The sequence below is a fragment of the Mytilus edulis genome, chromosome 10 (assembly GCF_963676685.1).
Source record: "Mytilus edulis chromosome 10, xbMytEdul2.2, whole genome shotgun sequence".
Classification (NCBI taxonomy): domain Eukaryota; kingdom Metazoa; phylum Mollusca; class Bivalvia; order Mytilida; family Mytilidae; genus Mytilus; species Mytilus edulis.
In genome coordinates this window covers 65,265,953-65,289,856 of record NC_092353.1, presented here as the reverse complement: position 1 = coordinate 65,289,856, position 23,904 = coordinate 65,265,953, and the positions used below count along the sequence as shown (strand labels likewise).

Below are 23,904 nucleotides of genomic sequence, written 5' to 3'. Positions count from 1 at the left end.
GCATGATACAAGATGATTTGATGAAGTGATGAAGTGAGGTTACAAATCAATTCAAATACCTCTCAACGTTAGCAACAATATTATGTAAATGTATGTATTTGTCGATTATAAAAGCTCAGAGAGCTTTACATGTTTATTTGTTATGTAACATACTGACTATAAATAAAGCTTTGAATTGAATTGAACAGGAAAATATAAACTTAACAACATGAACTTCATAATCTATCAACAAGCAATTTCTAAAAAGATATTTGTTTACCTTGAGTGGCATAAAGAAAATAAAGTCTGTAATTAGTCCATGGATTTTCCTTAAATAAAATTCCTGAAAAGAAACAGAATTCAACATAAGTTTAATGCTTATAGCTAAACAAGAGTGCACATGCCGAAAAGTCTTGCCTGCTTCACTAATCAATGATTTTATGTTGAAAGTCTAAAAGATAAAGGTTTTACTACAAGTATCCTATAAATTTCACATTTTTCAGATCCATGACAATGAGGTCAAGGTCAGATAGACATGTATACCTTACAATTATTTCATACACTAGATATAGCTGACCTTTGCCAACATGTACCATACCTGTCAATGGACCCTTATTCTGCGAGTCACACCTGCCAATTTCACCCTATACCTAGGTTTTTTTAAATACCTGCGTGGACCTCAAATAACCTGTGAATTCCGAAATGACCGTATCATCAGGATTCTTGACTGACAGCTTGATTGCCCGTTAAAATTCTTAAATCAGCCTAGACAGCAAGTTCAAATAGCTGTGATAACTGTCAAATTATGAGAACCGTTAAAGTGAATGGCTTCACTTAACAGCTTTGGTGTCAAACACATTGTTAATTAACACCAATTACCGTAGCTTTAGGTCATAAATACTTTGTCTATTTCAAAATTGTTTAACAATAAATTAAAGTTACTTCCCATTTTTTGTCACCTTTCACAATATACACTTTTTCATGGTTTATTTTTGTGAAAAGATTAAATATTAACATAAGTTGAATGCAAATACCAATCATAATATTAAATTCTTTTCTTTTTCTATCATCTTTATATGTTCATAATAACATAAAATATACATTCACCAAGTTTTATAGCGTATAAAATCGATGTATAAATACTTTATAAATATGACCTAAGGCCAAATAAAAAAGTATGTGTGGTTCCAGTTACATCTGAAAAAAAGTTAGGGTAGGTAGGTAGGGATTTTTTTTTATTTTATGGTTTTTTTTTACATTGAGTCTATGGGAGCAACATTCTGACTTTAACAGTGCTTAATGAAAAATGACAATAAAATCTTTAGGGTAGGCTACTTTTAAGCCGAAAAAGTAGGGACGGTAGGGTTACTGGAACCACACATATATTTTTATTTGGCCTAAAGTAAAGGTGTTTCACACTATTTCAGTTCATCAGCAGTATTAACCATTTTCACAGTATTTTTCAGTAAAAACACCACTAGCTTGGTAAGAGGACCTGGGAGCTTGCCCCCTCCCAAATAATAATTTTCGAAATAAATGGGGAATTTTTCCATAGGACAGGATGATGCACCTGCTATTATATCATATAAAGTTATAAAGGGACATAACAGAAGAATGGTAAAAGTGACGCTACCCAAATTTGTACTGAACTAAATATTGTGTATAAGTCTCATAACATTTGGTTGAGGCTAACTAAAGTCAGAGAAAGGAAACCTACTTTCGGATGTACAGCCGGACGTACAGACGGACAAGGGTAAAACTTGATGCCCCATCGCAGTGGTATAAAAATACATGTAAAATTCTGCATTTGGAGAGCTTTTGGATTTAGTTGCCCCCTTTGCAGCCGACATCATTTCATAACTTTATGCCACCTGTCATTTAATACTTTGAAAGATCAATAAAACAAACAATTGATAAATATAGATTCAACAACTGCAACAAGTGTATTACGATATTTCTCCACTTGAGACAGTTAAATTATAATATTTAAAGCGTGAGGCTTGCCGAGCTTTTTAAATAATTAAAATTTAACTGTTTAGAATGGAGAAATATCGTAATACAGGAGTTACAGTGGTGGAATCTGTTTCTCTTATGATTTTTATTCTTTCTTTTCAAAGATTTGAGGACAGTTGTGTACTTTTGATGTGACGTCATCAGGCATGGTGGCCTTTTTTCATGACGTCACTATAAGAAAACAAGAAAATGTAACGTCACAATTAAATTTCAACCAATCATTTGCCGAGAATATATTTTTCACTAGTGAGGAGAAATATTTTACTCACACCGATCAGGAAATGTGAAATAGCACAAAAATTAGAGAACAGCTGTTCCAACAGCTGCGGAAATTCCTATCTCTATAACATCTTTAGATATGTAATTTCTGTCACTGCTCATTCAAGTACTTTAATGTAAAAAAAACAAGTGAAACTGCGAGCTACTGCTCACTGATGATACCCCACCGCAAGTGGATAATATTAATAGTGTAAAAATATGCAAGTGTTCGGTAAACAGGAAGTTGTCGAGTGATGAATCTGAAAACGCATCACACGGTATAGCTGACTTATATTAATCCTGAAATCAAATTTCAGAAATCCTTGTATTGTAGTTATTGAGAAAAATGCGACGAAAAATATTCATGGGACGGAGGGACTGACTGACGGACTGACGGAAGGACAGACAGAGGTAAAACAGTATACCCCCTTTTTTAAAGCGAGGGTATAATTATTCTGAAATGGAAAGGAAATTGTACTGGCTTGGATTAAATTTGTGGTCTGTATTTTGCATTCAAAGTATGTGTAAAATACAAAATATCTGTAGTAAACCCCTCTAAGGGATGGTTTGTGACTATTTGTAACACAAGATATGACTGGCCTACAGACACTGAACTGAAATACTGATGAACTGAATCATTTCACCTCTAGTATAAGGAACATCAATAATATAGCATTCTTTATATTTACCTCATGATGGAAATTTTCAATAGTCACTACAGCATTATCAAGAAAGTGGAAAACATTATTGTCTGTTGCCATTGAAATGACTATTTCATCTTCTTCACAATATTCATTTACACCTTTAAAAAAACAGAATAAAAAGTATGACAAAAGTGCCCAATTAGTTATTAATAACATATTATCCAGCTGCTAGATTATAACAATCACACTTGTTTTGCCATTCAGTGGATAGAATGCAAATCTAGGGTGGTAGAATAATGTAGCTTAAATGCCTTAAAAGGTTTAGACTACAATTGAATATAAATAATGTGTAGATAGTTTAACCTACTGTATGATTACTTAACATTCAAATGCATATAAAATTTATTTATCTGATGGTATTCCAGTATATTTAATTCTAGCTTAGATAAAGCCCCTTTACAATTTCTGAAAGCCTTTATCATCTCTTTTAATGCTGCATATATATACTGTTAATAGACATAGGAAGATGTGGTATGAGTGCCAATGAGACAACTCTCCATCCAAGTAACAATTTATAAAAGTAAACCATTATAGGTCAAGGTACCGCCTTCAACACCAAGCCTTGGCTCACACCAATCAGCAAGCTATAAAGGACCCAAAAAATTACTAGTGTAAAACAATTCAAACGGGAAAACCAACGGTTCGTTGGTACTAATTTTCATGGATTAAGGAAAACTTGCATGTTCATGGATATCTTAATTTCATGTTAAATATGATTTTTATTCTATGTGCATATTAAACAAAGGACAAAGATGGATTTAGGACAAAATTGTGTTTTGATGATGGTGATGTGTTATTAGATCTTACTTTAATGAACATACTTGCTGCTTACAATTATCTATATCTATAGCGAACTAGGCCCAGTAGTTACTAAAAATTGACTATGAAGGGCAATAACTCCTTAAAGTTCAATTGACCATTTGGGTCATGTAGACTTAATTGGAAGTCTTACTATGGTGTATATTATTGCTGTTTACAGTTTACCTCTTTCTATAATAATATTGAAGATAATAACCAAAAGCTGCCAAACTTTTTTAAAATTACCAATTCAGGGGAAGCAACCTAACAACAGGTTGGCTGATTGGTCTGAAAATTTCAGAACAGATAGATCTTCACCTTATAAACAATATCATCCCCCCCTCGTCAGATTTGTTCTAAATGTTCTAGTTTCAGAGTTGTAATCTAAAAACTGCATTTTACCCCATTGTTCTATTTTTAGCAATGTCCGCCATCTTGGTTGGTGGGCGGGGTTATCCGACAGGTTTTTTAACCTAGATACCCTATTAATGATTGGGGCCAAGTATGGTTAAATTTGGACTAGTAGTTTATGAAGAGAAGATTTTTGTATCAGTTAACAGACGATGGATGACGGACGATGGACGCCAAGTGAGAAAAGCTCACTTGGACCTTCAGGCCAGGTGAGCTAAAAAATTTTATGCATGCATAAATTTTACCTTACACTTGTGTTGCAATAATAAAAGATAAAAGTGTGTTTTTGAAAGAAGATCTGGAATTGTAGACAGATGTATTATTTCCTAACATGTTTTATACCTGCTGGTGTTTGGTACTGTGATAGCTGTCTCAATGTCAATCCCCAGGACAGTTGAGCCACACCCTGAAGACCAGGAATGGACCATGTCCTGTCATTGGTTAACTCTTTGTGGACATCAGCTATATACGTTCCATCAGTAATAAGTGGTAATCTTCTTATGTAATCTGTAAGTACACAACATTATCCCTGCTATGAGAACATGTAATTGTAAGCAAGCACAGCAAAACATATAACTTCAAACAACAAATAAGTACTTTTAACGTAACAAGATAGCTCTGTCAATAAAAAAATTCAACAATAAGTATTTGGTATTTAAATGGAAGTTAATGAGCCATCACACAGTATAGCATGATCACATAAAGCTTGATACCAAATTCTAGAAAGTTTCCAATAATATCATGGCACAGTTTCCTTGAAAGTGATGGTATAATTATTTGCAATTGGCATATAAAACATTTTTTTAATATGTTCTAGTAAAATTTGTGTACCCGTTTCAAATCCTAAATTGAATGAAAATAAGTATGGGTTTTGCTCATTGTAGAAGGCTGAGAGGAGACCCATATGTATTAAAGTCATATGAAACCTCAAATTAAAAAAAATCATGCATATGTTTTTCATAACTAAATGGATAGTTTTCATTATACAACTTATGTACATATACTTTTTTCTGAGGAAAATTCTTATTTGTCCACATATAGAAGAAGTTTACTTATTTTTAATTGCTTGCTTCCAGAAAGCAATTCGCCAACATTTTTTCCATATGCATAGTACCTTAGAGTTAACCGCCTCGAAAAATCCGGTAATCGCAATACGCATGGATCTGTCATTAAAATAAACAATTATCTGATTGTACATGTTAAACACGTGCTCAATACCCATGCTTTTTGTTGGTAAACTTTGGCTTCAAAACACGGCATTTAATAAGCAGCCATATTTGTTAAATCATAACAGACAGAGAGAAATAAAATTGACGATTATACGATATATTTGCGTAAAAAATGATATAATCGTGCACAGAGGACTAAGTTTATGATATATACATGCATTGGTTCAAGAATTGGATAAACATTATTTTTCACCAGTCACTCCTTTCGTGTGACTTTAACTTCTATGTCATTTGGTCTCTGGTGGAAAGTTGAAAATCATACCAAATCTTCTTTTCCGGTTTCTAATTGCATTATGGATAATGTCAACTTGATGTTAGGTTGACAGGGTGGACATGTTTTAAATTGCATTTTGCAGGTTCTCATGGTTTACAGGTTGACATTTAGAATTGATGAATTGAATAAATTACTTTTTAAATATTTGATAGAAAAATACACATAATGCATTTAAGGAAATAGTTGTCAAAAGAGAACAAACACTATTACCAATAATTAAATAAAACATACAAATTTAAATAAATAATTTCTCCAAGCTTGCTGAATATTCCTTTTGATTCTGAAAGAAGAATGCTTTAAATTCATGGTTCATATTCACATCACATTAATATATTCTGGTCATGATACTTGCTACTGGAAGACATGGCCTAAACAAAGCAATGTTTTACTCTGTGCATGTGCTTTTTCTCATCTTACAAAGGTAATGGTCATTTGGTACAGTAATACATACCAATTAACTGGCCCAGACATTTACTGGACTTTGCCCAATGTCCGGCGACTTTGGCAACAACTTCTGTTACACAAAATAATACTTTTATAGTCATGTTTGACCCAACCATAAGATAATTCAGAAATGAAACTTTATGTTATCTTATAATGGGCTAGGTGTTTACCTGAATTATTGTCATCTTCAAGAACACTGACATCAAAACAATACAACAATGTTATGATAAGGCAGAGAGTTACTAGATCCAATGTCCCATCAGCAATACAACTTCCATTCTGCTTTAGGAAGGCTATTAAACGTAAGGTGTCCTCTTTCTCTAAAGGACGTTGTGAGGCCAAGCAAAATAAACAATCTGCCAGAATAAGTTTGATCTCGCTGTAAATATCTTGTAGCTGTAATAAAACAAATAAAGAATCAAAACACAAAATATCAGTTTTCATTTACTTTAAATATGTTGTCATCAATGCTAGTTTCTTTAATTGCATAGAAGGCTAACAATTACCTCTTTTGCCATTCTAATCTCAAACAAGAAAGAACAGAACACACAATGTGATCTTCCAGCAATAGTAATATCTATTAACTTTTAAGCCCTCTTCCATCCCGCCTGCTAATAATTCATATCTTAGTAGTTGTTTACTTTTTGTGTCACTGATGAAGGTAATTTTACCTGTAAATCTAATTTCTAGTAGAATCATAAGACCTCACTTGACTGCCAGGGTGTCAAATATACTATCAATTAAATATTATGACCCTGATACTGACTGCTTATATGGAAGAAAGGCTTTGTAAATTTGAAAACATTTTTGAAAGCTGCTATCCTACAGTTAGCAAGTCAACAGTTTGGTTGAATTGCTTGCTTTGTTGGTATATATAAATGTTTGCTCAAGCATTGTAATTAAGATTGACATCTGTTATCAATGGATAGGCAGGGCTTCAGCTTGCATTTCATGTACATATACTTATAAATGTTATTGAAAGTTCAGTTATGTATACAAGTTGAAGCCCCACTTATCTATTGTTTGCAGGTATAAATCTTAATTACAATGTTTGAGCAAACATTTATACAAATAAAGCCAACCAAACCTTTAACTTGATAGCAGTAGTATTTCAACTTTTAAGAAATGTTAGGTTACTTCCCTTGTTTTATCATGTTTTAAGATATCCTGCTTGAAGTACTGTGGATACTATTATACATTGGATACCAATTTTCGTGGGTTTCGTGGATACAGGTGAACCACAAATTTAAATATTCAAAGAATAACATATCTTCATTAGGCTTTGTGAAAAGAGATTGGTAAAACCAAGAAATCAAATATCCACATATATGAAAGTTTTCACCAATCCACGAAAAATAAATGAATCCATATTAATGTAAATAGATAAAAGAATATAAATGAAATACCAATTGAACAAAGGATTATATAAGGATGGCAATTCAATGATTTATCATTATAAACATGTTTAGGACAGATAAGATAATATTTTGAAAATTATTTTAAGGATCTGTACTTCTTTTCAATGTCTTAAAATTAAAATTTATAAGATAAGTATTGACATATAGAAATGGTATTACTGACTATTAGGGTGGTACCTAACACTACCGGGAGATAACTCTGTGAAATCATCTAAACGTTTCAATTACATTGTGTTGTAAAGAGAATATTAAGCTTCTCCGTGATCAAAATTGGTGTTTGTCCAACTGCTATATAACCAGTGTAATTTTTCCGATAAAACAGTTGGTTCAAATTTTTAGAAATTTAATATTTTTGTTAAAGGGTCAAAGTAAATACTTTGTCAAATTTTATGAAAATTAAACGAGCCAAATTAATTTTAGTGCAAATGTTGGGTACCACCTTAAAGACCCTCATTCCAAACTCAAGACTATGAAACTTATCAATTACAATTAATGTGATGTATGTGAAAAGGAAGTAGACAAATCATTCATTTATTTTAATAATGTTCTGAACTAGTAAAATTTCATGTTAGTGCAACAAAAGTTATACAGCAACAGATATTTCAAAGGTGCAAATGTAAGTTTGTCAATTTCATGTTATCTTGATCAAGATATTGTATCTTTAGATGGAGGAATTTACTTAAAAATATATAAACAGTCTTATCTGACTAATTAAATACACATATGCTATGAATGCTTGAAATTGAAGAATTCAACATAGAAAGAAATGAGCCAATGTTAAAGGTGTGCCTCCTTCATAATCAGTAATTTCATAGGATATTACTGTTTCCATGTATCAAATATCCATGATTTGAGACAGGCACATTAACTAGTTGTTTTATTTTTAAATCTGTACAACCCCCACATTTTTTTTTAATTCAGAGGACTCACTAGAGAAAAGAACAAGAATGTGTTCAAAGTACATGGATGCCCCATTCACACTATCATTTTCTATGTTCAGTGGACCGTGAAAATGGGAAAAAATCTCTAATTTGGCATTAAAATACGGTAAGAGAGATCATATCATCGGGAACATGTGTACTAAGTTTCAAGTTGATTAGACGTCAACTTCATCAAAAACTACCTTGACCAAAAACTTTAACCTGAATAGGGACAGAAGAACAGACAGACCAGAAAACATAATGCCCATAAATGGGACATTATAAAAAAGCTACAATAATAAAAGAACCCATGCATATTTTTATCTGTTTCAGGATAAAGGACCAAAATTCCAATATATTTTATTTTGGAAATTTTTAACTTTTTCATAAATATCCCACAAGTAATGATGGCTTTAAAGTGCTTACTATACAATTTACTTTATAACTTTCATTTCAAAGGGCATTTCTCCTCTCAAATAGTTGATTGGCTGTGATTTTATAACTTTGTCCCAAGTTTGGTTAAAGGAGTAGGTCCGGTAAGGACCGATTTTGGCCTCAAATTTCAGTTTCATCTGACGAAAGATTTTGACCACTTTTTAAACACTTAAGTGTCTATTTCATATGATGCAATTAATTTATGTGAAAGATTTTAACTTATTTAGTCATTAAAAACGATCCGATTCTGGCTCAAATATGAGAAATCTACCAAATATGCGAAAAAATGTCACTTTTCAGATGGTTTTTGTCAATAACGAAAGTGGCCGCATCCGTGTTCATCCTCAATCTTTATATATGTTATTTATTATCATTAAATACAACTTCCATTTCAATATTTTGGATGAACACGAATGCGGCCACTTTCGTTTTACACGGAAACCGTCTAAAATTTAACTAAAATGCTGGAATTGTGAAAATTTCAGTAATTTAGCATGAATTAATGGTGCTAGTTCTCAATATATGTGCATTGCATTGTCAAAAAGAGCCCAAATTTATGTAGCAGAACCTTTCTACTATCCAATAAATGACTAAAAGTTTACATTTTAACAATTTTGTAAAACTGCTATATTTTGGGGCCAAAAAGGGGTCTTACTGGACCTACTCCTTTGGTCCAGTTGTTTCAGAGAAGATTTTTGTAAAAGATAGCTGACGACAACGGAGGTAGCAGGGCTCACACTACTTCAGAATTATAGGGAGAAGTGACTTCTCTTTTTGAAACTGATAGGGAGAAGTGGTGAGATTTGAAAGAGAAGTGCTCATTCGCGCGGTGCGCTACAATGTTTGGATTTTACAATAGTATAAAGGGCCATATGTAAATAATGTTCTTTTTATATTGTTCAATTCATATCTGAGTAAAAAAAATACAATTAAAGTAACATTTGAAATTAAAAGTTGTTCAAGTTTTACTAAGGTTCTTGTGAGAAACTTATTCCAACTAAATATCTAGCACTAAAAAAAAATTATTTTAAAAAATGTAAAGAAATTATAATATATCATTATTACAATTTAATTAAAAATTATCTTGTGTATGAAATTCAGTGTTTCTCATAAAAAAATACAAAAGTTATTAAGCTGGGCCATAATATATTGAAATTAGTATAATAGTCTCAGAGTTAAGCAACTTTTAAATCAATAGTTTGAAACAATCCATAAAAAATATAGGGAATTATATACACCAATCAATTAGATGTAACCAAAAGTCTCTTTTTGTGTGTGGAATGCGTAATTTTTCCCTTTGGGATCAATATTCTTCTGTCAGCTGTTCCGTCCGTGCGTCCGTAGTAATTATTGTAAAAGTACGGATTTCGGTCATAGCTGGTCCGGTTCAGATCCGTAGTTTAGAAATCGGTCAATGGCGGACAAATGCAAGAAAATTTACAAAAATAAACGATGTTTGACAAGTTATTTGAAAAGGAACATGACGTTTTTAATGCAATAAATGGATTAAACATTTACTGGAGGCAACTTTTATCACGTTTAAATGAAGTAACAAACTTATTTTGCCGCCGAAATTTAGGTTGATGTACGTTTTCGAGTAACAAGCACCGGAACTTGCGAAAATGCATGAAGTGATAAAAAGTTGTATTTTTATCATATAACCTGCTACACACTGCGAAGACAATGCTTCAACCTCTTTTCTAAAGATAATGAATCGTTTATGTCTGAATTTCTTTAATTATCAATAACAAATTGATGTTTCATCAACTTGGTAAAAATTGAAAATGTCCGATGACGGAAGCGACTGAAAGCGAGTATCGCCAAGAACAGGGCGACTTGACTTCGTTTTTGGGGGTCGGGGAAAGCGAAGTGACGGTCGGGAAGGAGACTTCTTCGCCCAAGTCGCCTGGTAGCGTGAGCCCTGAGGTAGACAACAGATGTGAAGTGATGAGAAAGGTGATGGCCTATAGCTAGATGAGCTAAAAATAATAACAGAAAAGTCATTTACTCTTCATAAGCTGTATAATGTGTAACAAACTGACATCAGATTTGCAGTTTTGTTTTTTTGTCATCACTTTTCCACTTAACCCATTACAAATATAAATATTAGAAGATGTGTCAGAGTACACAAATACCCCAGCTCTATAACGGTTTTAATGACTCTCTGCCTTAATTCAAACTCTGTCTTCAGGTGTGTTAAGTACTAGCATTGTGTATGATTTTCATAAAATTTGCATGAGGCAAACTTGTAAAAGTGGGGAAATAAAATTTTCTAAGGTATAAAAGGTCTAAACTCTAGAAGAGTAGACTCAATTCCCAAATTCAATCTCTGTTTGCAAGTTTTGGTTCTTGGCATTTTTAAGAGTTTCATAAAATTTGGATGAGACAATTTTATTCTAGCACACTGAAACAATAAGGGGACAAATGGAAGGATGGTCAGGGGTAGCACTAAATGCCCTTTCACCCAGCAGTGAGGAATAAAAACTGGGTTAACTGCATGAGATGAATCAACTAATTACACGAAGCTACAGGATTATTTGTCAGATCTCTGGATTCTATTACCTGTTTTTTATGCTTGGGAGGCCCCACAGCTCGAGCTGATTGTAATTTGTTAAGCTGTTTATTCCAATCCATCTCTGTTAGTAAATCTAAAACAAAAGCATCCTATATTTACTATGATGATACAATTATATATTTGGTTAAAGTACTTAGGCACAGAAGATGATGTTATATGTAATAAGTAAATCATAGTCACTGTAATCATGGTAATCACAAACTAATACTTGTTATCTAAGCAAAGTTTTCAAAGTCAATAGACCATGACTAAGGGGGCAGATCCAAATAATCTCCATGGAAATGAGATATGCCAATTGCTTATACAAATGCATACCAAATATCATTGACCCACCAATAGTGGTTCCCAATAAACTGACCTAATCACAAACTAATACATGTAAAATAAGCAAAAGTTTCAAAGTCAATAGACCATGGCTGAGAGGGCAGGGCCAAATAATCTCCATGGAAATGTGACGTGCCAATGCTCATACAACTGCATACCATGATAGACTTACCACTTGTGGCTAACTATAACCTAGACCTAATTACAAACCACAAACATTGCCACCATCATAGCCGCTGGAAACAGCATACATATGTCTCGTTTTTTGACTCCGACAAAAAATGCAATAAAGTGTCTATCTTGATCATGTGTTCTCCTGTCAGGTGTGTCTATCTATATGTACAAGTGATTAGCAATCTTAAGTGATATCCCTGAGGGTTTTAAAACTGTAATCAGGAGTACCCATTGGGTTATATTTCAAAAAAGCTTACAACATTGTATAAAGAGTTATGCAGTTACATGCAATTGAATGTAGTTGCTAACAAAAATGATGGTGGCTAGAGAAAAGAAAAACAAATTATGACAATGCCAGGGACCAATGACTATGGCGGAAGATAATTTAACAATGGTGGGGATCATTTGACAAATGGCAGAAGATATTCTAAGGGTGGTGGTGCACTATCATCAACGGGTAATGGAGATCCCTTAATTATAAGCTAGTAAACTGCAACGAGCCATGCTACATTCTAACTAAAGTAACCATGTTTATAGTTATATCAAGTTGTTTCAGAGAATTTTTTAAGTTTTTTTTAAAGTTTACAATAAAGGATAACAATAGACCTAAGTGATGGCCAAAAGTCTCAGTAGAAAATTAGTGTATTCTTTAACAATCGTCCTTTAGTTTTTATTTTCACCATCATACCTAAAATCTTATTAACAAGTTTATCTTTGACAATCAACTGGTCTGTGTATTGTGTGATCTTATTTGTGAGGTCAGATGAAAGCTCCATTGTCCATGTACGACCCTCTCTGCACTGTAATAAGGTCCTTAAAGAATTGACTATACTTTTCTGACCATCAAAGTATAGCAGTACAGCTATTAAGCCTCTTGTTAATCCAGGAAATTCTGATTGTTTACGGTCACCTAAAAACATAAAAAGAAAATACTGTAATAAAAGTTATATTGTAAATAAATTTTAATTCTCTATTTCCTGATTTTCAGTATCTACCTGAGTATCTCTATTGGGATACATACCGGTTTTTATAGTGTGCTACACCAATTATCTGGTGTAACAATCATTGTGGCTTTTTTGCATTAAAGGCTTTTTACTTTAGAAATAATAGTATTTATTTCTGGTTTTTTTCTTGTGGTACACTGATGATGTTCTAATAAAAACTTTTTTTTCTCTTTTGCGTTAGAATGCTTATATTATTTAATAGAGGGTTGATTGTACATGCATCAATATTAAATCATAAGTTCTTAAACTAATTATTTCAAATATTCAACTATTTTCATATTTTAACAATATCAGCCCTGTTTACCCACCATGATGTCTATCAGTAGAATTGTCAGTAGTTTTGCAATGTTGCCAGTAATACTCTTGATGAGTGCTGCGAAGCAGCACCAACCATCGAGGGAGGTTAAGGGACATACCCCCGCGAAAATTTTGAAAAATTAGATGGCAATTTCCTGCATTCTGACAGTATCTACAGTCTTATTCAGATATTTTTGCAACAAAGTTTATAACCTAAAATTTGCATGATTTGACAAAAAGTTGAGCTAAAGTTTGGAATAAGTCCATACATGCAAATCTGGTATTCACTGTGTACTTATAAAGAAACAAGATATGTACATTTAAAATTTCATTAATTATTTAATCTTGTACAACACATTTAAAATACAAAACCTCAAAATAATAAACTCAATAGGGACTAGATTACAATACTTCTGACAAGAAATTTAGTTGCCATTGAATGACTATAAATATTATCAAGTAACTTTCGATACAAAGTTGCCATTAGTCTTAAGAGTTCAACAAGGTACTATGTAGATCATATTCAATTCACAGTTGAGAGGATCTTTGTTAAGTTCGTTTTTTTTTTAACGCAAGAAAAAACTTTTCACAATGTGCGCTAATGTGGGGAATTTTCATAATTCCAAACGCTGACATCCCAATTCATGCCGTCCATGAAATATACTTGATCGCTATCATTTTGCTTTAAAGAGCGGCTATTCCTAGTCAAAAAAGATCTTTCAGACACTGATCGCCGTAAAGGGATGCAACTCGGATTGTTTTTTTCCGGATTGTTAAAAAATCCGTAGTTTTTCATGATGATTCCATATTGAGTAGTTTTACTACAAAATCTGTGTAAAATACAGATAATCCTTACTAATAAATGCCTCTGCAATATGCAAGCCTTGTTTTTGTTTTTAATGTTATTAATAGAAAGGGCCCAGTTTATCAAAATAGTTTTCACGTTTTCCCACCAAGTTCGACGAGGGGTCATAACTCTACAGTGAACTTACCTGCCATTAACAGTTCTACAGCTGCTATTTCACTCATGTCAAAAAGGTCACTTATAATCAGAGCTTCCTCTATAAATTCTCTGGGAAACGTCTGCTTGATCTGTTCACCCTTTACTGGAAGGCCATCAATGTGTGACTTTTTAACTGCATCTCTGTACAATGAACTTTTTGGCTAAAATAGTGAATGTACAAAATATAGTATTCATAAAATGATGGAGTTTCCAACTAAATTTACTATAAAAGAACAGAGTTCCAATGTCCCCTTCATAAAAGGGACTAAATTGATGTTGTGTAATCATTGATCATTGAATATGATCAATTTCTGTGTCATTTAGTCTCTTGTGGAGAGTTGTCTCATTGGCAAATATACCACATCTTCTTTTTATATGTATGATATAAATCTAAAAAGACAATCATATCAATACATGTAATGCAGTGTTGTAAATCCCTCTCAAGGAACAGAAACCTATTGTTGTTAATATCTGTGTCATTTGGTATCTTGTGGAGAGTTGTCTCATTGGCAATCATACACGTCTTCTGTTTATATGTACAAAATGTATGATATAAATCTAAATAGACAATCATATCAATACATGTAATGCAGTGTTGTGAATCCCTCTCAAGGAACAGTAACCTATTGTTTTTAATGTCTGTGTCATTTGGTCTCTTGTGGATAGTTGTCTCATTGGCATCATACCACATCTCCTGATTTTTATATTGTGCCAATGTGATGTCAAACTTACAATGGTTGAAAATTTGAATTGACATTGGACCAACACTTAACTTTCTCAGTTGTTAATTCCTAAATTGATATTTGTGCTCTACAATGTATACAATTAACCTGCTGCATTTCTATGCACTGTTCATAGTCACACGCTTGTTGTTCAGTGGTTGTTGTTTGTTGTTGTGTTCATGTTCATAGGCGTTTCTCATTTCTCATTTTTTATATACTAAAATTAGACTGTTGATGTGTTAGTTTTTCCTGTTTGAATTGTTTTTCACTGGTCATTTTGGTGCCCTTTACCGATTGCTGTTAGTGTGAGCCAAGGCTCCTTGTGGAGGTTTATACTGTACTTTGAACTATAAATTGTTAATTTTTTAATACATTGTGACTTGGATGGAGAGTTGTCTCTTTGGAACTCAAACCACATCTTCTTAATAATATACATGTACATACTGGATTTTTAAGGAGAGAAATAAAATCAGGTTTATGTCTCTTCAATGCAACTTCAAGGTCGTGCACTGCATCCACCTGCTTCCTTCGAACTGCTGCATCAACTGTTCTCTCCAGTTCTTTATATGGTCCCCATAGCTGGGCCTCTGCAAGAATATATTGCTTTTAAATTTATAATCAATAAGATAAAGAGAACTGTTTATCAAAGGAAAGGAGCCTATATAAATGTGAAATGTGTTTTTCTAAATTATATTTATATTTTATCAAGTCCATAAAAAAAATGTTTTCACTGGCTTTACAGTATCATTTTTTCTAACTTGTCCATTCCAACACAAGTGTCCATTCAGACAAGTGGCAAGAAACATCTTATTAGTCCCATCCAACCTCAATGACTTAACTCACTTGCCCTAATCAAAAGTCACAAATCTTGCATATTGACATTGTTTACAGTGGCATTTTGGGCTTTTATAATACCAAAGGATTCTGACATTTTTTCACCTACATGTAATTTCGGTCATTTTGAAGTTGGTGCCCTTTTTCAAAAAAAAATTTGTCAAAATCACATTACTGAGTATTTTTATACTCATCAAGCTCATAGCATCAACAAACTAGTTTTAACTGCATTTACTTCATGAATTTTCGTCGTTCAAGAGCAGGAAGGCAACAATTTGAAAATGAAATGATTTGAAAGACTCAACATGATAAATTTCTCAGACATTGCTAACGTTTTTTCTGCTTTTGAACTGGAAGTTTTGCAACAATAATAAAGCAAGTAATTCTTGACTCATTTCTGGGATTAGTTTTGTTTATTAAATGTACAGGAAATCATCAGCTTTTTAATTGTTTACCTTTGATAGTATGAATATTAATGATAATAGTTGCACTTTGTTTTATTTAGCATGAAATCATTTTGAATTTATGATTTAAGTGTCCAATCTGAAATTTCATGCATGTGCATAAAGTAGTAAACAAAGCATGTGTATTAGTAGAGAATTCTACATAGATTAAATCTAGTTTTAATCTTATTTTAAATCAGAATTGACAATTGTCTTACATGTAGCTGAAAAGTAATTAAATAACAAAGACAGTTGTTATGGAATTTTAATTCTTTATTATAATAGGTCTCAGCTTGTGATCAATATTCAGACATAGTCACCTAGATTCAACTAACCACTGTACCTCCATGACCTCGCAACTGGTATATTGTGACTTTAGAGAAAAGAAGATATTTTATAGTTTAGATTTCTGTTTCCTATTTTACTAGAATAATTGTCTCACATAGCATTTTTTTAAAGGCAAATTCAGTATAAATTTATTCTTTAAATGTGCATTTACATTTTATTTTAACTTTATCATGTTTTCTTTAACACAGACAGTATAGTTTTATTCCTTTAGTAAAAAGGAAGAGCTTTCAATTTACGTTCCTTTTACTTTGGATTCAGATGCCAAAAGAGGCTGATACATGTAATCATCACAACAATCATGGTTAAGACAATACAACAGTTCCAGAAAGTACGGATTCAACATACAGATATACAACATTTGCAATATTTGTTTTAAATTTAGATTGAACTAATAAATTATAAGTTGCCCTTCTCTTCACTGCATTCACAAAACCGGAAAATCACTGATAATTTCTGTGTATATTTCACACTTTAACCCTGATGCAATGACATTTTACTATAATAAAACTTAATGTGGATGTGTTTAGCCTACACAGGCCAATTTGGCAACTCGTCAATGCTTGGAGGGTTTCTCAGACACTGCCTTAAGAATGAAATTATGCACTTATACATGTACATGTAATTACACCTTATCACTATCCCCGGCTGACCTGAGAATCTGTCCCACTTGTACTATAGACGTCATACAACAATCACTTTTCCATTGTGGCGTCAGATATTTTGTATTATGATGTCAAAATGTTACAGGAATCTGTTTTATGTCAGTAATGGCAGACAAATAGCGATTAGGTGTACAGTAATACAAGGTGAAGACTAGATTATTTATACTAAATAGTTCTTGTTATGCAGGGGTTAAAAAATTTTGTTACAGCTAACTAGCCCAGAACTTATAGGCAGCCGTATTTTACTAGCCCTGTTGGAAGAACTGCTTGTTCATCAAAACTGACTGGCTAGTCCGAGTATGCCTTAAAAATTAGATTTTGCTTCATAATACAACACAGTGGGTGTCACTGTTTTGAAGGCGATATTATACACTGTATTTAATATTCTTTGTTGATCTGCTATTTATTCTGTTGGTGCTTAAGGCCACAATTAAAAATATTTTGGTTTGCCCAAACCCTACCCAAGGTTGAGACAGTGGGTAGGTAGGTAGGCATTTTCTTTTTTTTTTTTTTTTTTTAAAGAAATTTACGTATCGGATATTTATTAGTCTTCATGCCTATCTGATTAAAAAAAAACTTCTTCAAATCAGGACAATAAAAGAATTTGAGTAGGCAGCTTTTTTCTGGGTAGGTAGGGTTTGGGCAAACAAATCTATTCTTTTTTATGGCCTAACCTAACTTAGTTGTTCCCACATACAAAGCAGGCTTTTTATTGGCGTGCTTGGGGAAATAACGACAATTTTCACAGAGCATCGTCTCTGGGGTTTTTTCATCAGCAACAGCCGACCTTGCCCAGGGGAATCAATCTGTATTTTTTTCCCCCTGCTTTTCTCGGTCGTATTTGGCATATTTGGGGGATGAATTTTCAGCCTCGAATTACCCTCTTCATCTACAGTTTTTCGTTTTGAAATTGACGAAGTTCCTTGGGTGCCTGTACTAAAATATTTAGATATATTTTGTTGCATGGTTTCAAGCTCAACAGCCGTCCGTGCCAAAATGATCAATTCTCCATACCCCCAATACGGTTAATTGAAAAATCTCACCATTAGCATTAAGCAATCAAATAAATATACAATACCACAGGCAGGGTATGAGAAATCAATATTTATACATGATACCGGACCACCCAGAGTTATTTGTTCTATTTAAAAGAAATATGTACAAAACCACGAGTGTACAAACCAGTTCAAATTCTTGGAATTCGGATGACGTACATTTGTAATTGAATCTGATTGGCTAAGATAGAATAGTGATGAAAGGATTTTCAACTTTCTTCCTTTTTATTTTGGAAACGTCAAAAAATTTGTGATACTAGTCCGTCGGGCATATTGGGTTACACATTTTGATTGCCTGATGCGTAAATGCTCTAGTCCCGGGTGTCGGGCTAGCGGATTTTTTAACCCCTGATTATGTACTTGTGATTTCTTTCATATAGGACAAATGAGAAATTGTTTGAATGTTATAATACGAAATTTCATAAATAATTTTTCACATTTTAGCTTTTGTTATTTTTATAGGAAACATGTCAGACAAAATCATATAATTTCGATTTGTTAACATAAAATATATGTTCTGGAAACTTTGTTGTAAATAATGCCATATCCATAAACTTTATTCCGTATTAAAGGAACAATTTTATACTGTAATATTTGTTCCAGTGGATTATTATAAATTATCCATAATATTTCTTCTTTCTGGGACTGAATGAGGAGGAACTTAAAATATATTGCATGACACTTTGACAGGTGTTGTGTAAATCTATGGATGGTGCCAGTGGGAATCCAACCCTCAAACACGGGATCTAAAAGCAGCGCTCTAGCCAATAACAATATGAGCCAAAGAAGATCTTAACCTTTTCCCGTAATTAAATAGTAAAATTCACCTGAATTTACCGCCATGCCCCCAGATGCCATAGTGGCTGTAAACTGGTATCCTGATAAAATCCCGATGCTTCACTTCAAACAGACGGTAGTGAGTATTTTGTATAAGGAACCCAGATGAATTCACGTTCTATCGGCACTTTACAATATCGACCTATACAACTCGACCCTTTGATAGAAATGGTTCTTAATCGTGTATTTTATTTTAAAAAAGCAGAGACATTTTTATATATGTATATGTCTCTAAAAACATGCATTATCATATTATGATTATTGTGAGAAAGAAAATAGGCCAAAGAAAATAATAATTATTGCGATAAAGTAAATGGGCCAAAGAAAATAATGATGAAAGATTGTTTACCGTCTTTACCGTATCTCTCGTTTGCGATGGCTGTATATACATCCTTTATGTCAAGGATTTGTATAGTTTACTATCCTTGTCCTTATAAAAATTATTCATAAAAATCAAGTTATACAAAAACTTTTGCATAACTTAAATCCGAACAAATCAGCAGAACCAGATAACATTCCATCATCCGCTTTGCTGAGAAGTCAGCCTATAACTGGTATTGTTCCAGTCTGGCAGATGACTGGACAACTGCCCATGTCTCTCATGTAAATAAAATAAAATCAAATATTGGTGTAAATTCCTAGACAGAAATAATACCAGCCGACATTTACAAATACAAAAATAAACAAACAAACAAAAAAACATACATATTTTCTCAATGATCATGATAAGAGATACATATTTTATATTTACATTGCGTGGAGGTGTTATTCATACAATATTATTAATTCAAGCTATTACAATCAGCTTTAATACTATAAAAGCTCTTAACAACATTATGTTTGCTTTAAATGAATGTTCAAATCATACATATCGCTTATTCCAGCTACACTTACAGTACTAATGTCCGTATCATTACTTTTCAAAATGAAACTAAACTTATCTTGTTCACACATTTTACAGTGACTTGACTGTTAGTGTTGCTATCTACCAATTGCAACTCATTAAAAATTTTGACCAAATTGCAATTTGTTTTATAAAATCAAATTGTTCAACTGGTCAGAGTATTGAACAAATTGTTCAGTCAAAATGTGAAAGTGCAAGGTGATAAAATAAAATATACTTACAATCCTATAAGACTTTAACTCCACTTTATTGATGGTATTACTAAATCAGTCTATCAATCTGTATATATATATTATAGCCATTACCATACTAAAGGTGAACTGTTTTATTTTTAATTGCTATAAAAATGTCCAAACTAAGCTTTTATATAGTTTTTCTTTCGAAAAGTATTCTATATTCATAAGAATCACACATTATGTGAATAAAAACATTTCATATTCAGTAAAATATTTGTGAAATTGCAATATGTTTGTAGGAAGGGGAGATAATCTTTTTTGGTTTCAAAAAATCTTTATTCAAAAGAATAGTATTTTAGGTTATCTCGACAAGGAAACTTATCAATAGCATATTGTTATTTCACACATATTTTACTGAATATATGATGAATTATTTTAAATGATATATGATTCATAAAAATATAAAATCCTTTTTATTTTTAATTGCTATAAAAATGTCCAAACTAAGCTTTTATATAGTTTTTCTTTTGAAAAGGATTTATATCTTAGTAATCTTTTAGAAAAATCTTCTCCTCTGAAACTACTGGGCCAAATTTAACCAAACTTAGCCATAATCATCATTGGGGTATCTAGTTTAAAAAATGTGTCCGGTAACTCGGCCAACAAACCAAGATGGCCGCCATGGCTAAAAATAGAACATGGGTGTAAAATGCAGTTTTTGGCTTATAACTCAAAAACCAAAGCATTAAGAGCAAATCTGACAGGAAGTAAAATTGTTGAACAGGTCACGATCTATCTGCCCTGGAATTTTCAGATGAATCGGATAATCGGTTGTAAGGTTGCTGCCCCTGAATTGGTAATTTTGAGGAAATTTTGCTGTTTTTTTGTTATTATCTTGAATATTATTATAGATAGAGATAAACTGTAAACAGCAATAATGTACAGCAAAGTAAGAACTAAAAATAAGTCAGTATGACCAAAATAGTCAATTGACCCCCTAAGGAGTTATTGCCCTTCATAGTCAATTTTTAACAATTTTCTTAAAATTTGAAGATTTTCAATAACATTTTCCACAGAAAGTACTATTATAGATAGAGATAATTGTAAGCAGCAAGAATGTTTAGTAAAGTAAGATCTACAAACACATCACCATCACCAAAACACAATTTTGTCATGAATCCATCTGTGTCCATTGTTTAATATTCACATAGACCAAGGTGAGCGACACAGGCTCTTTAGAGCCTCTAGTTTTAAGTTAAGTGGTTGCTACTTTATGAAAGCCATTTTTATAATTTGCAGTAGTTTGAATATACTAGAGATGTCTCAATTACGCATTAGAAAACGTTAGCTACAGCAGCGTGCTTACAGCCGAAAAAAAGGATTGAGATATTAGGGATAACTACATTTTTATACGACCGCAAAATTTGAAAAATTTTTCGTCGTATATTGCTATCACGTTGGCGTCGTCGTCGTCGTCGTCGGCGGCGTCCGAATACTTTTAGTTTTCGCACTCTAACTTTAGTAAAAGTTAATAGAAATCTATGAAATTTTAACACAAGGTTTATGACCACAAAAGGAAGGTTGGTATTGATTTTGGGAGTTTTGGTCCCAACATTTTAGGAATTAGGGGCCAAAAAGGGCCCAAATAAGCATTTTCTTGGTTTTCGCACTATAACTTTAGTTTATGTTAATAGAAATCTATGAAATTTTGACACAAGGTTTATGACCACAAAAGAAAGGTTGGGATTGATTTTGGGAGTTTTGGTTTCAACAGTTTAGGAATTAAGGGCCAAAAAAGGGCCCAAATAAGCATTATTCTTGGTTTTCGCACAATAACTTTAGTTTAAGTAAAAAGAAATGAATGAAATTTAAACACAATGTTTATGACCACAAAAGGAAGGTTGGTATTGATTTTGGGAGTTAAGGTCCCAACAGTTTAGGAATTAGGGGCCAAAAAGGGACCCAAATAAGCATTTTTCTTGGTTTTCGCACCATAACGTTAGTATAAGTAAATATGAAATTTAAACACAAGGTTTATGACCATAAAAGGAAGGTTGGTATTGATTTTGGGAGTTTTGGTCCCAACAGTTTAGGAATAAGGGGCCCAAAGGGTCCAAAATTAAACTTTGTTTGATTTCATCAAAATTGAATAATCGGGGTTCTTTGATATGCCGAATCTAACTGTGTATGTAGATTCTTAACTTTTGGTCCCGTTTTCTTATTGGTCTACATTAAGGTCCAAAGGGTTCAAAATTAAACTTAGTTTGATTTTGACAAAAAATGAATTGGTTGGGTTCTTTGATATGCTGAATCTAAAAATGTACTTAGATTCTTGATTATTGGCCCAGTTTTCAAGTTGGTCCAAATCAGGGTCCAAAATTAAACTTTGTTTGATTTCATCAAAAATTGAATAAATGGGGTTCTTTGATATGCCAAATCTAACTGTGTATGTAGATTCTTCATTTTTGGTCCTGTTTTCAAATTGGTCTACATTAAAGTCCAAAGGGTCCAAAATTAAACTTAGTTTGATTTTAACAAAAATTGAAATCTTGGGGTTCTTTGATATGCTGAATCCAAACATGTACTTAGATTTTTGATTATGGGCCCATTTTTCAAGTTGGTCCAAATCAGGATCTAAAATTATTATATTAAGTATTGTGCAATAGCAAGTCTTTTCAATTGCAAAGTATTGCACAATGGCAAGAAATATCTAATTGCACAATATTGTGAAATAGCAATATTTTTTTTTAATTAGAGTTATCTTTCTTTGTCCAGAATAGTAAGCAAGAAATATCTAATTGCAAAATATTGTGCAATAGCAAGATTTTTTTTTAATTGGAGTTATCTTTCTTTGTCCAGAATCAACTTAAATCTTTGTTATATACAATATACAATGCATGTTCACTTTTTACTACCAACTGATAAATTAAAATAATCTTTACCATTCAGTGATAACAAGCATTTTTTTTACATCTTAATATTTTATGATGTATTTAAATGAGTAGTTATTGTTGCAAACTCCATTAGAAATTTTAATTGAGATTAGTTTTGGAATAAGGGAAAGGGGGATGTGATTAAAAAAATTGGGTTCAATTTTTCTCATTTGAAATTTCATAAATAAAAAGAAAATTTCTTCAAACATTTTTTTGAGAGGATTAATATTCAACAGCATAGTGAATTGCTCTAAGAGAAAACAAAAATTTTAAGTTCATTAGAACACATTCATTCTGTGTCAGAAACCTATGCTGTGTCAACTATTTAATCACAATCCAAATTTAGAGCTGAATCCAGCTTGAATGTTGTGTCCATACTTGCCCCAACCGTTCAGGGTTCAACCTCTGCGGTCGTATAAAGCTACGCCCTGCGGAGCATCTGGTTATCTTTTCTGTTTGTTTCAAATGGTATTTCTTCTCCAATGAGTATTTGGTAAAGGAATAGGGTAACGTTTTTTTTAATTTATTTTAAGTGTTATTTAACGGATCTGAGATACTAGACAAACCTATCATTTACCTCACACTTTTTTTAGTCATGATTCTGGAAGACCTTTTCAAATGAATTAGGCAGCAACTATTTACTATATTTTTTGGGGAGGGGGAGGGGGAGCGCGGGGGGGAGGGGTGGGGGGGTAGGGGGCGTCGGCTATTGATTTTTTTCAGGACAAAT

At 32.6% G+C, this 23,904-nt stretch overlaps 1 protein-coding gene across 1 annotated transcript in view; it reads right to left on the bottom strand.

Annotated features, from left to right (window-relative positions):
- Positions 1–19,306, bottom strand: part of LOC139492254 (nuclear pore complex protein Nup205-like) — a 74,968-nt gene extending 55,662 nt beyond the window's left edge. Inside the window, exons 1-9 of the mRNA XM_071280455.1 lie at positions 19,152–19,306; positions 15,427–15,569; positions 14,250–14,421; positions 12,645–12,866; positions 11,446–11,531; positions 6,281–6,506; positions 4,506–4,670; positions 2,940–3,052; positions 260–322 (exon numbers count right to left, since the gene is read on the bottom strand). Coding sequence (XP_071136556.1) covers positions 260–322; positions 2,940–3,052; positions 4,506–4,670; positions 6,281–6,506; positions 11,446–11,531; positions 12,645–12,866; positions 14,250–14,421; positions 15,427–15,569; positions 19,152–19,182 — 1,221 coding nt within the window. The 5' untranslated portion in view covers positions 19,183–19,306. The remainder of the gene's footprint in view (positions 1–259; positions 323–2,939; positions 3,053–4,505; positions 4,671–6,280; positions 6,507–11,445; positions 11,532–12,644; positions 12,867–14,249; positions 14,422–15,426; positions 15,570–19,151) is intronic.
- Between the last annotated feature and the right edge of the window lie 4,598 nt (positions 19,307–23,904).